A 16,275-nucleotide genomic window follows, 5' to 3' on the forward strand; every position below is an offset into this window, starting at 1 on the left:
TCAGCTATTGACACATATACATTTTTTATTATCTTTAAAAGTAGATGTTCCTGCCCTTTGGATTTTTTTGACTAGGTTGTTTTAAAGGAAGACAAGCCAGCTATACACCCATAAGTTAAAAGCCTGATACTTTTCCTGGAAACATCTAATATCCTTAAATGCTTTTATGTGTGCCATCAATTTTAGTCTAGTATGTCAATTGAGGCACTTCCAAGAGGTGATATGGTCCCTCTTATAAAGGGTTTATAGAGATTAAAGGCTTTATATATAAAGTTTATGCTTTAGAAAGTGTGATCTAAACTCTGAACATTAAGATCTTGATAGATTTATAGTTATGTTAGTTTGTCAATAGTCAAAGGAAGTTACCTTAAACTAAACTGAGTCTAAGAGTATGTTGAGTTAACAAATAGGAAAGAGCTGAGTGTTTTATATTTTTGTGGGGGTTTTTCATATGTGTGTGTGTGTAGTAGATTGCTTTACAGGGCAACACAATGTAATAATAAAAATGCTAACTTTTATTTTAGTGTACTAGGGTTCCTATTCATGCCTTGATTTTTGTTTCCTTTTTTGAACTACATTTTGAGTTCATTGCTAAATGATGGCATTTATTTCTCTTCCCAATTCATAAAGAAATAAAAATGGAACTTAAAACACAGAACTGCAATCTTTTAATAAATGTTATGTTTTAGAAATTGGCATCACATGCTCCAGTTTCTTTGAATTTTAGAGGTGCGATTCAGGTTTATATCTTGTTAGATAGAAGCAACCAGTCGGTTTCTGGTTCCAAATGAAATTCAAACATAGAAGGAACCGGCTTCTCTAAACAGCTAAGCTGAAGTCCCTCAAAGGCAGATACAGTTATTTAAAAGGTGGTGTCAAAAATATAGAATACTTGTGTCTATAATGAGTTGACCTCTGTAAGAAGTTGGAATGCCAAATGCAGTTTGTACTGCCATGTCTAAATTGGATTGGTAGGGAGGCATTTAGTAAATTATTTCTTCACCTCTTGAATGTTGCTGTTTCTTATTCTGAGATATTCAGAAGTTGTGAAAGTGATGCCACTAAAGTCTTTACCATGTAATGTGAGAATAGGACTGAGACCTCCAACTCCTGACTGATTGCTAACTGTGATGGCAATATGTAGATTGCAAGTGAAATCTCTGGCCTCATTTCTAAAATGATGGCAGATTTCTCTTTTCCTAGTAGGGCATGTTTGGGTCAGCTAACACGGTTTGGCCACCTCTGGAGAGAGAAAGAAAAATAGAACCTGTACCTGCAGAACTTGTAAAAAATTATGAAACCTCTGTGTGTCACACGTTAGCTCTGGTAATACTGGTCCATATAAAAACTGTTGCTAGCTGACAAGTTCTAGGTAAAAGTTGTTAAAATCAACAGAATTTAATTATTTAGTTAGAGGTATATTTTCTGCATTTTCTACTAAGTTGCATTCATGTGTGTTTCTGTTACAGGGTTCAGAGAGTCTAGACTGTGACCAAGTACAAAAGCCTGCTAGAGTAGTTTTGATGGAGTGGACTGAACTGCCCAAAGGAGAGGATCCAGACTATTATATTGTAACATACCAGCATGCAGGCGCTTTCAGTCAAAAAGTAAATGTCGTCAATCAAAGCAATAAGTAATTCCAAATGTATTTAAGCTGTAGATACCAGTAGTTAATAGCATTGTGTGTTTGTTTGTTTGTTTGTTTTAAAAAACCCAATACTGTAAAATAACAAATACAAAGAAAGTTAGAAAAAATTGTACTGAATTCTGTAATTTGTGTCATATATGTGCACTCTTACAGAGTCCTATTGAAGCCAGTGGGACTTAAAAGACCCTTGGGTATCCTTGTTGAATAAGGATAGATAAGCCTATGTTCAAAGTTAAGAATATACAAGTTCTTCAAGGTACTTGGTTTGAAGGAGGAGTCTAACTTCTCCAGGAGAGGCACAGACCCTGCTCCCCAGATCTCTGTGGGAGGGCATTGTTCTTATTTTGAGCACAGGATGTTCTGGAACTTAAAGAAAATATGAGGATGTTTTTAATAGTTTGATTTCTAAAACATTTTGTTTTAAATGCATTGGGTATTTTTCAGTTTAACTGAAGGCTTAAGTTTGATGTGCTGCAATATAAGCTACCCTTTTAAAAACTACATAGATGATTTATGAATTGTATTTATATTTCTTTCACTATATCCAGAAATTCTTTTAACTTGCAGAATGTAAGAAACATTTCTAAAGTTGAACAGAAACCTGTCAGTACTACAATTCTGCTTGAGGAAAATAAGAAGTATGATATTACAATAGAATCCCTAAAAAATGGCCGAATCTTAAGTGTAAAATCATTTAAGACACGTAAGTAGTGTAGCACAAAAATATTTTGGTATTATTATAGTTAGTCTAATACTGAAGATTAAAGATGTAGGGGTTGAAATCCTGAGCTTACTCATGTGTTTAGAAACTTTGCATCAGTGTATGTTTTCAACCATGAAGAACAGACGGAATAATTTTATATAACTCATTTGGTTAGTGTAACGTTTCTGCAATATGAGACTGATATAAAAGTTGCGGAGATTTTTAAATATTACAGTCTTTGCTATACTACAGTAATTCTCGGAGAAGAGATTTATAAAAGAGGACCATCGAGAAAGTTGCTTACAGCCTGGCAATTTCATATCAACGTAGGGTTGTGATTGTCTTACATAAATTAAATATATTGGTTAAATATTAAATATTTTGTTTCTGCTTTATGACAGTCCCTCTTTAAAAAGGGTTAATGAGTAGCTTGAAGATCTTAGTATTGTGACTAACTGGGGCAGACTTTTAGTGTAAGAATTAGTGAGTCTGGGCACTGAACTTGTAAAAACATCATTTATCCCTGTAAATCTGTTCAGGACCCCAAGTCCCACCGATTGCTAGAATGAAAGGGCTTTATAATCTTAATTTTGTTAATTGCTTTAAAATAGTTTATAGCATTACCTTTGTACACATTACAAACTCATGCTAGCTTTGGAATACAGTCTAGGATCTGAATACAAACAACATCATTGGGAATAATACACAGTAAGTTGAAAACATTGCAGCAGCCATTGACTCTGCTGAAAGTTAGTATGCTTAGCAAGCTACAGAAAATAATTCATGGTTATGCTACTAATGTGTTACTGTATTAGACATCTATTGCTTAACTGATATTCTAGCAAAATATGTACTTTTACAGTTAAACACTCCTTAAACTGTGCACTTAACTTTTATTTCTGGTTGCTTCAGACAGAAGTTTACATACCATGACGATAAAAAAGAGCATGACTTTCTTAATTGCTCAGTAAGACATTTTCTATTTTCACACTACCTTTCTTTCCCTACTGTGTGTATCCCTCATCACTTTTTAAAAGAAAAAAAAAATAATGCAGTAGAACTGTGAGCTAATTATTCTGTTGTGGTAAAGACAGTATTTGCTTTTTTCTTGGCCTACTAGGTGGAATTTCAGAAAATGACATCAAAACATTTGTGACAGCTACTACAGTGTCTTTTAATTGGAGTACAATGACTAAAGAATTTTCAGTTTCAGTTTCACTGAATGATACTTCTCAGATTATAAAAAACCCCAGTGGATTCTTTGTATGGAGTAATTTGACACCTGCCACCTTATATACATTTAAGTTTATATTTGAACAATTACATCTGGAATTTATAAATGTGTCTCAATCACTGGATGTTCAAGCTGAAACAGGTATATATTAGAGTTTGTTGTAGTCACAGTGAATGCAAGGAAGCACTGCATATTTTCTAAAAGAGTTAAGAGTAAATTGTAAAAAGTCTGTATTCCATTTTACAATTTTTAATAGGTATGAATTGTTTCATTTCTAGAAAGCTGAAAGAAATTGAATGTTAATGACATAGAAGGATTATTTCTATTTAATATTTCTTAGTATTTTTAGGAGCAAGAATTCAAAGCTGTATGTGCAAATATTTTAAGCTAACTACATTTTTTGCAGTCTAAAATAGAATCAAGTGAATGTTGAGGTTTGGCATTGTCATTATTTGAGTGTATGGATTGAATTTGCTATATAGTTCTAATGAAAAAGCAGGGAAAATCCTGAATTTGATAAGGATTTGGAACACTTTTTTCCAGCATTCCAAGTGATGGGTTTGTATTGCTGAGTGGCTAACCTAGCTACTCTGTTTTGTTAGAAGTGCTTTGAAGGAGGCAGGATTCTGAGGATGTTATGGCTTGATTGTGTAACTTCATTCCTTTAAATGTGGTACTCTGATAATGCAACTTAAAAATCTTTAAAATTAAGAACCCAAAAGAAAAGACGATATAGGGTCAAATTCAACAAAATAATTGTTTTCCTAAACTCAGGAAACTATTAAAAATGAACTGAAGTTTGTTAACTTCAATTTTAAAATTTAAAAAATGAACCATTAGAAACTAGAGATGGTTTCTTAAACCATCTTTAAAGAATGATTTTTTTTCCTAGAGTGGGTTAAAAATTAATGGATCCCTTTTTTTTGCTTCAGTGGATTGTAGTTGATACTCATTTAATTCAGTCAATCAGATTTTTTAAGACACTCAGGATTTTGAAGGAGGGTTGATTCATAATTGCTGAATTTTTGGGGGTTTGCAATCGTGAATTAATTAAACGCTGTCATCATCAAAATGTCTGTGTAATCATAAAATAATCTAAAACTGTACAACTGCCATATATGGTACAGAATATCTTTAAAATCCTGTCCTTGTTCACTTATAGGCACCTGTTCCCAAGGGTGGGTGGCATTCCAAAGCAGCTGCTATCAAATGAGTAAAGAGAGCAAGCCATGGAAGGTGGCACAACAAATCTGTGAAACGTCTTCACGAGGGGCGCATCTTCTTGACATAGGGAGTGAAGAAGAACGTGGTTTTATTTTGTCTTATCTCCAGACAATTAGTCAAATAATCATGTTATGGACGGGTCTTAATGACCTAAAGGTCAGTCTATTTTAACTTCTTTGCTATTACATATATGGAAGCAGGAGAATTTTGAAATACAGAGCCCAATTCTTTGGAATAAAAAATGCTATGCAGTAAATCGGTTGGTTTTTTCTGTAGTTGTTAGTAGTTACAAGAGGAATCATTATTTCTTCCTATTTAGAAATACTGTGAATATTTGGCAGTCCATAGCTGGGAAGAAATGACATAGTTTATACATAACCTGTTTAATTTTTCTTTTTTTGTGAGTGCTTCACAGGGATATTGTTGTGCCTGTAGGTGGTGCTGCATTACCAGATTTTAAATCTTACTCTATATATATGTTACTTCGGATATCAAAGTCTGGGGTTGGCTTTCTCAGTTTTGATGTGGGTCTGAAGTGTTAAGTGGTGAGCTTAGCAATGTCTGTCCAATATGGATGGATGCTGGACAGGCCAGTGGAAGAAGGGACTGGAGCAAGGTATTTCTTGTAAAAAGTTTCCTGTTCCTCATATTTGGGATATGAGGGTTCTTAATGCCAGCTCTGCTGTTATTAAATGTCTCACTGTGGTGTGGTGTGTGATTTGGGAACAGCTTCAGAGATAAATAAAAGTATTGGGAAAGCTCTCAGAAAGATGGAAGCATTCTGCCAGAAATGTTGGATCCAGTCTTCCTGTGGTTAGGCTTAGTGAAAACTTCTTTTTTGGTAAGTATCAGAAGGTTGGGAGGAAGCCACTGTCTTCCATTTTGGAAAATCTACATGCTGAAATTTACTTTTAATATTGTTTTGGTCAAATTAATTTTAAAAGAAATGCTGTGAAAAACAGTAAAAACAAAGTAAACTTTATTTGTAAGGGCAGGACGTAAGTGATAAACATGTCATAGACAGAAAATTTCTTTTTTACAGACTCTGTTAAATAACTTAATGAGACTACATAAACAAGTCAGTGTGGGATAACATGCAAACTGAGGAAACACAAACCTATCTAGGTTTGTGGTTAGAGAAGCACCTTCCTAGTTAGTAAAGCATCAGTAGTATATGCATTTTACAGATAAATGCATGAGATTTTAGAATTCTGTAATTTTTACACCATGGTTATATTGATCTTAACCAACTTGGTGTTGTGAAAATAAGGTGGTATTTGTAAGAGGCTGCCAGAAATAGATGTCCCAAGAAAGTATAATATTTTTGCAGATTGGAAAGAGTGCTAGAAAGGCTTTTTTTTTTCTTTTTAAACTGATTACACAGACAAGAGTTAATTGCCAGTTTGGAATTTGACTGTTAGTCAACTGTTTAATCATTACATGCATGTTTATGTTTGTAGGAGTCTAGTCAGTTAAATGAACTAGATGAGTACCTTGTTTTAAGAGTAGCAAGGAATAATAATAAAATGCTTGTTTTTCAAGCACTGCTTTCCTAAGTATTTGTATTTAATTAGCATGTTCAAGTACTGTATGAACATGTTACAGTCCTTCTGATTGACATTGTTGTCATTTGCTCTCATCTTATGAGAACTCCAAATTGTATTTACACCAAATTGTAAGGACTTAGCCCAGGAGTTCAAAGATCGTGGGACATATGCTAGGAATTGCAGGACTTGTTTAAAATCTGGGATAAAAAAATACAGATTCAATTATTTTTGCTTTCTCTTTCATATTTGAGCCATTAGGGAGTGAAATTTCTGTTTCCAAGTTTTTTTCTCCCAGTACCCACAGCACTTAAAATATTCTATGAAATTAAATGAAAGTTGAGACTATAACCTACTCAGAAGATGTCAGCAGCCTTAGGAAAATTGCCAAGCACTGTCACACTGATAAAAATTAGCGACATTGTGAGCAGCATTAATTCTGTAGCATTTGTGTTATCACAGTTTCTCCTTCTGTAACCCTATTTTGATCTGTATCTGCATTCAAACCCTTCCTGACGAGGGTGAGCGTTCTTGTGAAAGACAACAGGGACCCTGGAGATGTAGGTCAGTGTGCTGGGTAAGAATGAATGGAGCGCTTTGGTGATACCCTGATGTCTGTCCTAACGCTCTGTGCAGTTCTTTAGAGTTATGAAGTGGAAAAGGTAGCCAAAGACTGTTTACTGAGGCTTCTCTTACAAGCCCTGCTACAGATGTTTGTGTCATAGTAGTATCTTGTGGCTTACTGTGCTTGTAGTTAACTCTCATGCCCAGGAAGACCAGTATAAGAAAAAGATATGCATTGATCTACATAGTATTTTTGAAACGGCAGGCTAGACACACATGTCCTTCTGAAAGTCAAGTCGAATTATTTCATACCATTGAAAATCTTCTTTGCTGTCTTGGGAAAATAAAAGACATCACAGTATTTTATTTGATTTTTTTTCAGTTCAAGGGATGAACTGAAAAAATAGGCTTAGTCTCATCAAACATGATTTTTTGTTGTTTTCTCAGAGAAATGGAAAAAATCTTTTTTCTCCTCCCCCTCCCCACTTTTGAATATCTTTAACAAAATGGAAAAGCAATGGAAATCTTAAAATTATGGTGGTACCTCAACTTTTCTCCTTTACAGTACTTAAAGCATTTACTTAGATTGTAGGACCACAGACTTGCTATGTCTGAAAGCACTTATGCTAGTATACCTCCTGAGAGTGCTCCAATGTCATGCATAAATCTGTTGGGTTTTCTATTAATCCCCTGTAGATGTTAGTATTAGTGCAGTGCAGACTGAAACCTATCATCTCCCACTAGAGGGGTCTGTATTGCAATGCTGTGAGCATGTTCTACAAGCGCCCTTCCTTCAAGATACCATGTTGTCCCAGTCTAGTATTTGTAGGGATAAACTGAAAGTACCTCAAAGGTTAGAAACTTGGAGTCGGGTGTGAGTGAGTGTCCTAACCGCTGAGCTACCGGCTGCTGGGAGAAGGGGGAAAAGAGAGCACTTCCTCATCTGATTGTGAATCTAGCCCTGGATTTTTTTCAGCTAAACTGTTTTTGCTTTCAGACCAAATTTATGAATATTTTTGACTGAATGAATGTTATTTTAAGTGAATAACATTTTTAGAAAATTATCAATCATGATTATTAGTTTATTTGATTAATCGTGATTTTTAAAGGATTGTTTGTAATGATCAAACACTCTACATTAGCCTTATGTGGCTTTTATTATGTTATATTATTACCTTGTAATCTATTGTAATAGAAGGGATAGAATTTTGTACCGCAATATTTACTTCATTCAAAACATTTCTATATAATTAATTTGTATGAAAATTTGAAGTATGTAAATTTTGGATGTTTAGGAGGTATGCTTGCAATGACAAAAGCTTTAATAATTCATCAATATAATGTAAAAATACATGGAGTCTTTATTTCATTTTTTTCAACGTAGGAAGAAGGTCAGCTCTTGTGGACAGATGGATGTCCTTATCTTCTAAAGGCTGGTATCTCAGCTTTGTCAATGATACCAGAAAATGAAACTGACTGCTATGCCCTTCAGAGAGATCCCACTGGTCCAGGCTATTTCTTCACAGGATTTTTCTGCTATATACAGCTACCATATATTTGTGAATATGAATGTAACTATATTTCTTCCAATCTTTTACATTTATTTTTAAAAGCCTTCCCCCAATTATGTTTATCTTTGAAGATAAAAATATAAAAATATACAGGTTTTCATGATTTTCAATGATTTTTTTTCATTTTTGGTGTTCTTTTTCAGTACCTCTGGTACCAGAAAACTTCACGTTTAGTGTGCGTGATGTGAAGACAACTGAAGCTATATTTATGTGGAGTGATACGGACATATGGCTTAAGTCAGGCTTTGCGCTTACAATTAAGTACTATTTTGATCAGTGGAAGCCATACATTCTGAGCTTGCCTGTGAATGCAACTCAAACAAAAATTGTGCAGTTGTCTCCTGGCCTTTGCTATAGTTTTTTATTAGCAGCAAGGAATCCAGAAGGGGCACAGACTGTCTTAAGTCCAATGCTGAAGGTAGAAACAAGTAAGTTACAAAAATAAATAGCAGTAATAACCAGATAATCATACACTTCTAATATTTTCCTTTAATTATGCTATTCCTTTCATTGATATTTTGTCTGAAAATATAAATAATTCTGAACATGAATTCTGAATCCAAGACTGACTCGTTGGTATAGCGGATTCCAATGTCTTCATTTTGCTTTTGTGCTAAAAGCCTTTATTGGGATTGACGCAGAAAAATTCAGGAGTTTTCAGTGGCCACAAGCAGAAAGCCAGCTACAAATTCTTCTTCTATGAAATATATTTTAAAAGCTTATTCTTACCATAATTTTACTCACAGAATTTCTGCTGGTGTCCAAATGGAAAGCTGGATGTTGGAGTAGCAGTAAGGTATTTTTTGGCCATGCTGATGAAATGCAGAAGCATACATTCCAATCTGAAGTAAAACATTTTGTTGGAATAAACAGAGATATCCCTATATATCTCCAGTAAAGATTACGACAAGCTTCGTGGTTTAAAAATACATTGTGTTTTGACCTACTGAATGATGCAGTATGGCATAAGAAAAATTCATGAACCAATTAACTTGTGTTCTAGTAAAATATAGCTGAATTAAGCCAAATGAAACCTGCCAGTTGGTAGAGATGAAAAATGCCTTTGCATCTAAAGGTGATCAAATGGACATGTCCTCAAGGAAAAATTTCTTCATAGACACAATTTTAGGTGCAGATTTTCTTCAGGTTCCTGTTTCTGTGTTAATGGGAAAATACTTTTTTTTGCAAAAGTTAAAGAAAAGATACTGCCCTAACATTTTTACCAATTCTGACAAGGCAATCCAAATATGAGACAGAGGTCCATTTTCTTAAAGTCAGAACAAATAGGGAAAAGAACTGTTTCTTTTCTCCAGAAAGTACATTTTATAGAGTTCACTCCTTCCTCTGGGCTGCTTTAGTGCTCTTGAAGATCCTCTCATCTCCTGGGCCTACCAGCTTCTCTGCTCCCTAATCTGATGGGGTTTTTTCTGTATATAAGACCTTGTAATGCAAGTTACCTCTATAATGGAGGAAAGGTATTCCTGCTTTCTCCTGTGAGAAGCAAATTTACCTCAGAAATCAGCTTTTCAGCTCCAACATTGCTATCTACAGAAATATGATTGTCCAGGCAAGGAAAAATAGGATGATTTACTAATTATTAGACTGGTGACTGAATTGGTGGAAGAGGCCTAGGAGACATAATGAAGAACTGTTTTAAAATGATTGATAAAAATAGTATGCATTGAACACTTACACTTTCTGAAATTCAGTAGATTTTGCCATTTAATTCATTAGGACCAGGTTTTAACCAACATGGGTAATTCATACCATTTGTCTTAGATGATGTTTCTGATGTGACCGAAGTACAGGAGAGAGGACCTAAGTGAGGAGACGGAGTTCTACATAACGAGCTGGGTGATTCAGAAAACCTCAATTAGATAGTGAGAATATTCCACTGTGTATCAATACTAGATATACAGTTCAAGTTGTGTTGATTTGTTCAAATACTATTTAGCATTTATATAAATAAGCGTGTACTGTTAGGCTTTTCAGGCTGTATTTGAAAAAAAAAGTGGGTTATTGGTAAAAGATGCCAGAAGCTATTATCCTGTTTCTATTCCTAATCTTATTCAATAGGACCATTACACTCCCAGAAGTTAGAGGCTACATATGTTTCATCTGCAGAAATACATTTAAAGTGGAAGCCTCCACAGCATTCATCCAGTGCTGCTTTTCATTTCTACCTCGTCAGTATTTTGGACACTGAAACGAACGTTTGGGAACAGTTACCAGTTGAAAAAAGCAAGACTTCAATAGTAATAGGAAATTTAAAACCTTATCATCAGTATCAGGTATATTTGCAGAATGTAGCAGAAAAAGGAACTCTAAGCTGCCATGAAAAGCCTATATTAATCACAACAGGTGATGTATCCATTTTCTGGAGGTTTTCTTTCACTAGACAGAGTATAAATTGAAAATACAAGGCACAAAAGTATATTTAGGACCATGTACAGATTGCAGTTTGTTGGAATGTATTGGGGAAAAGTTGGGGGAATTCTTTTCTATATTCTCTATTTACTGATTCTAACCTTCAGAACCTTCCAAAAGAGTGAACATACCTGTCCCCTTATTTATTTATTCACTTACTTACTTACAGCACATTAATATGTGCTAAAGAAGCAGCATCCTATTTGATAAATATTTATGGTTTGTATATTTAGTTTTCGCAAAGTAGAAACATTACCATGATGTCTCAAATTATGTAGGTTAAGGCAGATTAATTTTTTTTCTAATCAGAAATACTATGACTGAAATTGTGTCATCTTTGTTACTCTGTATATATCTAATGGAACGGAATATGCTTGTAAAATAAGTCCCTATTTGTTACGAGAAAACAGAAAGCAGAATCTGCCTGTAACAGGTAGTTGTCTACAAACTATTTTAAGAAATAATTAAATGAATTAGTAGTTTTAAAATAATGAAATTTTTAGAAGCAAAAATAAACTAAAAGGCATCATTGGGAAGTGATTGTAAATTGATAGTAAGTTTGATCTGTGGTTTTATGCTGACATCTTTTTCTTTGATCAAGCTGTCAGTCCACCTACAGCTGTTTATATTCACCCAGAAGATGTACAAGAAGAGAGTGTAATCCTGCACTGGAAGCTGCCTCAACAGGGTCAGGAATCCTACATTCAAGTGAAACCTAATGCAGACATAGGTGAAACTAAGAAGTTTTTACTAAACAATACAGAAGAATTGAAGGTTGATCTCCTTATTCCTGGAATGGCTTATGAAATAGCAGTGGCAAGTGTGAATAATGGAAATATGAGTGAACTGAAGACCCTTCAATGCACTTTAAGTAAGACATCTTTTAACAGGGGAAACTACAGACTATAATACACACAACATCAGTCTCGTTGTTACTATCATCTAACAGACTTGGTAGATCAAGTTGATTTGCTTAATAACCAAGGATCAAAACTAGAATATGAAATGTACTGATCCAATTCTAATTGTTAGCAGCAAAGTAGATGCTGTTAACTTTCAAAGAGGGTGCAGCCTTGGGAAACACATTGGTAGTACTGATAATTGCGATGAGGACCGTAGCTGGGGATCCTGTTCCCACTGACAGAAGAAATTGGGCAAATCATTGATTTGCATTGAAATAGGAAAATATTGGAATGGTTGAAACAGATTATTTATTTTTGGAGATGCATTAGTTGTTCCATGAACTGTGAGAGAGAAATTACCCTACTATTCATGAGAGGGTGCTGGGAAAGGACTTTAAGAGTTAGAAGTAGTAGTAGCTGAAAGGTAAGAGCTTTACATTGTTTATCAAAAGATCTTTCCTGTTAGTCTTAGTTTACCAAGATGTGGAAATGCTTTTGGGACAGTATACATTTTTTGCCTATGTGAACGGAATGGGCAGGATTCACTTACAAATGTGGTATGTAAAGGCTGCAGCTGTCAGGTTATAGATATATGAAATGCTGGCGTTGTCATTTTTTTCCTAAATGATTACAGTATTTTGGAGGGTAGCAGGCTTAGTCTTTTTCCGAATTTTTTACATAGGGTTAGATTTAATACCTCATTCAAGACACAGATGACAGAAAATTCTAGATGGGATTTTTCACAGCTGTCAGAGCCAGCTGTAAGGGAAGAAAACTAAACACATGGATATTGCATCCATCAAACGTATCTCATTCTCCATGCTCATCTCCCTGTCCACATGTACATTTCTTTATATTTTTTCAGCTATCCTGACTTACCTTCTTGGTGTGGTTGTGGTTGAAAAGGTAATTCATTGATACCTTTGGAAGCCTAACTTGCTTTGATTTGTAAATAATTTGTCAAATGCTTCAGGATTCCAGTAATAAACACCTAAAAAGATCAGGTTGTTTATTGTTTCTGAGCAATGACACGTTTTATTATGGTAGCTATTTGTTTGCACTGGGCAAGCATATTTCTCAGGGCAGTTGCTTCAGATCTATTGTGTGGTTTTCATTGAATTTATTTTCAACTGATTGAACATGTGGCAATTTTTTTTCTTCTTTTAGAGCCCAAGCCTGTTCAAATTGTAGTTCCCTATGTGCTTTATAGCAATGCTGTGGTATTATTTGTTCGCACGCCTGATATTGGAGTATTTGATGGCATATATGTTACAAGTAAAGGAGGACCTAACGCGACATTCATTTTAAAAAGTGATGGTAAAATAATGATTGAAAACCTTACTGCAGGAACAGAATATGATTTCTGCATCGCCACAAAAAGCGGAAAAATGTTGAGCTCCTTTTACCATCTATCTGGTGTAAAAACATGTGAGTATTTTAAGTTCATTTCTATAAAATTGCACCATATTAAATTTTGATTTGTAATCTCTTTTATTTTTATTTCAGTGCAGTAAAAAAGGCTGGTTATTTAAAAATCACCTTGATGTATCTGTGTAAGCAATTAATAATTATACTAATACTAGCTGTTTTTTAAACACGGCTATAACTATTCCTTATCATTGCTAAACTTTCTAAACTGTGTTTTTTATATAAAGTCTATAAAAATGTCTAGCAAGTATTTCAGGAATTTAGGCTGTATTAAATTGTTGTACTTGTGGGAAACGAGACGCATTTTGACCATTTATTTTAGCCAAGATCAATTGAGTTACTTCTGTGTCTTGAAATCAGTAAGCTTATTCCTCCCGGTGCATCTTTAAGGAAATAATAAAAGCATTGAGGTTCCCATTTTTCAAGATAATAAACTGAATAACAAAGACATTTAAAAAAGTATTAAGGGAGGGCAACTCCTTTGAGCAAGGCCTTGCAAAAAGGAATTTTAATAAGGACTTAAAAACTGTTTTAAAATACCTGCTGAAATTCTATGTTTTGACTTTTCTATTTTTTATTATAATTATACTACCAGAAGTTTTTCTTTTCCTGTTCTATCATTTTCCTTTGAAATTCTTTTCTACTCTGTTTCTCTCAGAGTTGAAATGTTATAAAAGGAAAAATTAAGATAGAATAAAAAGAAGCAAGGAAGAAAGAAGAGCAGAATGAAGTCAAGACAGAAAAATTCTTTCCCAAACAGTGAAAACTTTGAAAGCTGATGTTTCTTAAAATATAGTTTTAATAAAAATTGGGGTTTGATCAATCTTATGAAAGCATTTCCTAAATTTAGCATGAAACTGCCTTAGAAAACTTAGTTTTGGTCTGTCTCTTCTGGGGCCCTAAAAACTTGGAAGAAAAAAAATCTGACTACTAACATGAATATAATTTTTCTTAGAAAAAGTGTGAATTTTGGTACATTGCAACCAGAAGCAGCTGTGGTGGGGATGAAAGAGATGCAGAGAAGAGTGGAAGCTCCTCTGTAATTTGATCTGAATTGTTTCATGCAAGGCTATACTAATTAGAGATAAAGTGTATTTGTCTTGCCTGGTTTACCAAATTTTGCTGATCTATTTGACAAAATTTAGGTACACTCTGAGCACTATGATGGTGGTATTGGAGGGATTAACTCTATTCTGGAGGGTTTTCCTGCCTAGGAGAGCCAGCTCTATCCTCACGGAGAAATGCATGTTCAGCCCCATGTGAATTTTAAGATAAGCAAGCAAGCAGTTTTCTTTGAATAGTGGCAATATAACCTCTTTGCTCTTTCTCCTCTTTTCTGTTTTGGAATATCTGTGTGTTTGCATGTCTGAAATCAGATTTTGCCCTCTATTTTTTTGAATCTTACTGATTGTCTTAACTTTTATTTCTCCACAGAAGATATAAAAAGTATTGGATTGAACAAAGCATGGGGCTGAACGATAACGTGTTATATGTCCTTCTGTAGGTCTGGCAGCTCCATTCAATGTACGAGAAGGTAACATTACAGACACTTCAATACAGATTGCTTGGGACCGTGCTGATGGAGATTTTCATCAATACGAAGTCACATGTATAAATTGTGCAAGTGCTTTCAGGGTATGTTCTTTAAAAGACTACTCGTGTATAGGCAATGCAGTTATTTTTTAAAGTCTTCCGTTAATTAATCAGAGGTCAAATTAAAAGCTATGTCTCCTATTAGAATAGGTGGAGGTATCATTTATGTAATACAAGCAAATTTTGCAAGCAGTTCTGTGAAAGCTGTGTTTGGTTTTCTAGGTCCAGAAGGTCAAGCAAGAAACAGCAACATTTTCCAACCTTTCTCCTGGTAAGCTGTACAACTTTACAATTCGAACAGAAAAGGAAGGTTTCAGAGACAGTATTTTTGTGACAAAGGAAATAGAGACAGGTGAGACCGCAGGGTTGTCAAATTCAGTATTTGTTTTGCTCCATCTATATGTCTTGCTTTCTTCTACTGTTTCTTGAATTTTTGTTTTTGTCTCAAATAGAGAAAAGTAATTCAATCATCTTCATCATGTTCTCCTTATTCTCTTCATTGTTATTTTCCTTATTCTTTGACTGCTTGTGTCCTTTAAGAATTTGAATATGGTTACACTGTACAATGAACTACCAATGTTAACTTCATAATGACTCAAGCAGGTGTACAGTCCAGTAACTGATACTTGCACACTGTCTGGCCACCACCATTACAGAAAAGAAAATCTTTTTTCTTAGAATTCTCTTTAATGTTTGATTTCTCACTTCAGTGCTGAGTTTGAACACACTTAGGTGTTCAGAACTAAATTAGTTTTATGATGTTCTCTCATTCGCCTCCCCTTACATCAGCACTGAATTTGGGATTTTCTACATTTTGTTCTACTTTGGGTTAGGACATTTGATTCTCAGCAGCATAGTTCTGTTCTGTTGTAGTTCTTCTCCTAGCTGCTAGTGGCTTTCTTCCATTATACATTTAAAAAACATTCTTTCATTGTTACTTTTTTCCTTTCTAAATTAAGATCCCTTGAAGTCAGATTTTTCTGCTGCTTTTCCTCACTCCAGAAACTATGTTCATTCTGAAAGGGTTCTTTCATTTTTGGAATGATGTTTCTCCTCTCTGTCCATATCAGGCTTTCACTCATAACACAGTTATGTTGCTTCTTTTTGATGTCACTGTGAATAAGTCTATTCAGATATCACGAGAAGTAAGTACTCTGGCCAGTAACCTTCATGTACTGTCTTGAGAGAATAATTTCAGAGTCATATCAGTTCACTGTTGCTTCTTCTTTCAATAAGCATGATGTTCTTATTCCAGTGAAACTTCATTAAAAGAGAGTTCAAAGTCTCTGAGCTGCTCTCTTGTCTCCAGTAGTGTACAGTGCCATAGATACTGAGGTATCCTGCTCCAATGGAAAATGGTACCTTCATCTTGGGTGTAGGAATTCATGGTGTGGAGAGAAAAGAGTTTTGGTTGTTAGTTCTAGATAAAACCTGGAC

General features: G+C 34.6%; 1 protein-coding gene across 2 annotated transcripts in view; it reads left to right on the plus strand.

Moving 5' to 3' along the window:
* The window catches only part of PTPRQ (protein tyrosine phosphatase receptor type Q), a 143,572-nt gene that overhangs the window by 1,806 nt on the left and 125,491 nt on the right, over positions 1-16,275 (plus strand). For both annotated transcript variants that reach the window (XM_087765815.1, XM_087765814.1), the window contains exons 2-12: positions 1,470-1,607; positions 2,216-2,351; positions 3,472-3,726; positions 4,748-4,965; positions 8,302-8,488; positions 8,632-8,916; positions 10,565-10,849; positions 11,517-11,786; positions 12,985-13,245; positions 14,750-14,880; positions 15,061-15,190. In XM_087765815.1, the coding sequence (XP_087621941.1) occupies positions 1,470-1,607; positions 2,216-2,351; positions 3,472-3,726; positions 4,748-4,965; positions 8,302-8,488; positions 8,632-8,916; positions 10,565-10,849; positions 11,517-11,786; positions 12,985-13,245; positions 14,750-14,880; positions 15,061-15,190 (2,296 nt within the window). The remainder of the gene's footprint in view (positions 1-1,469; positions 1,608-2,215; positions 2,352-3,471; positions 3,727-4,747; positions 4,966-8,301; positions 8,489-8,631; positions 8,917-10,564; positions 10,850-11,516; positions 11,787-12,984; positions 13,246-14,749; positions 14,881-15,060; positions 15,191-16,275) is intronic.

This window comes from Nipponia nippon, unplaced genomic scaffold, assembly GCF_047370975.1.
Source record: "Nipponia nippon isolate SJK-2023a ecotype South Korea unplaced genomic scaffold, ASM4737097v1 scaffold_3, whole genome shotgun sequence".
Taxonomy (NCBI): Eukaryota; Metazoa; Chordata; class Aves; order Pelecaniformes; family Threskiornithidae; genus Nipponia; species Nipponia nippon.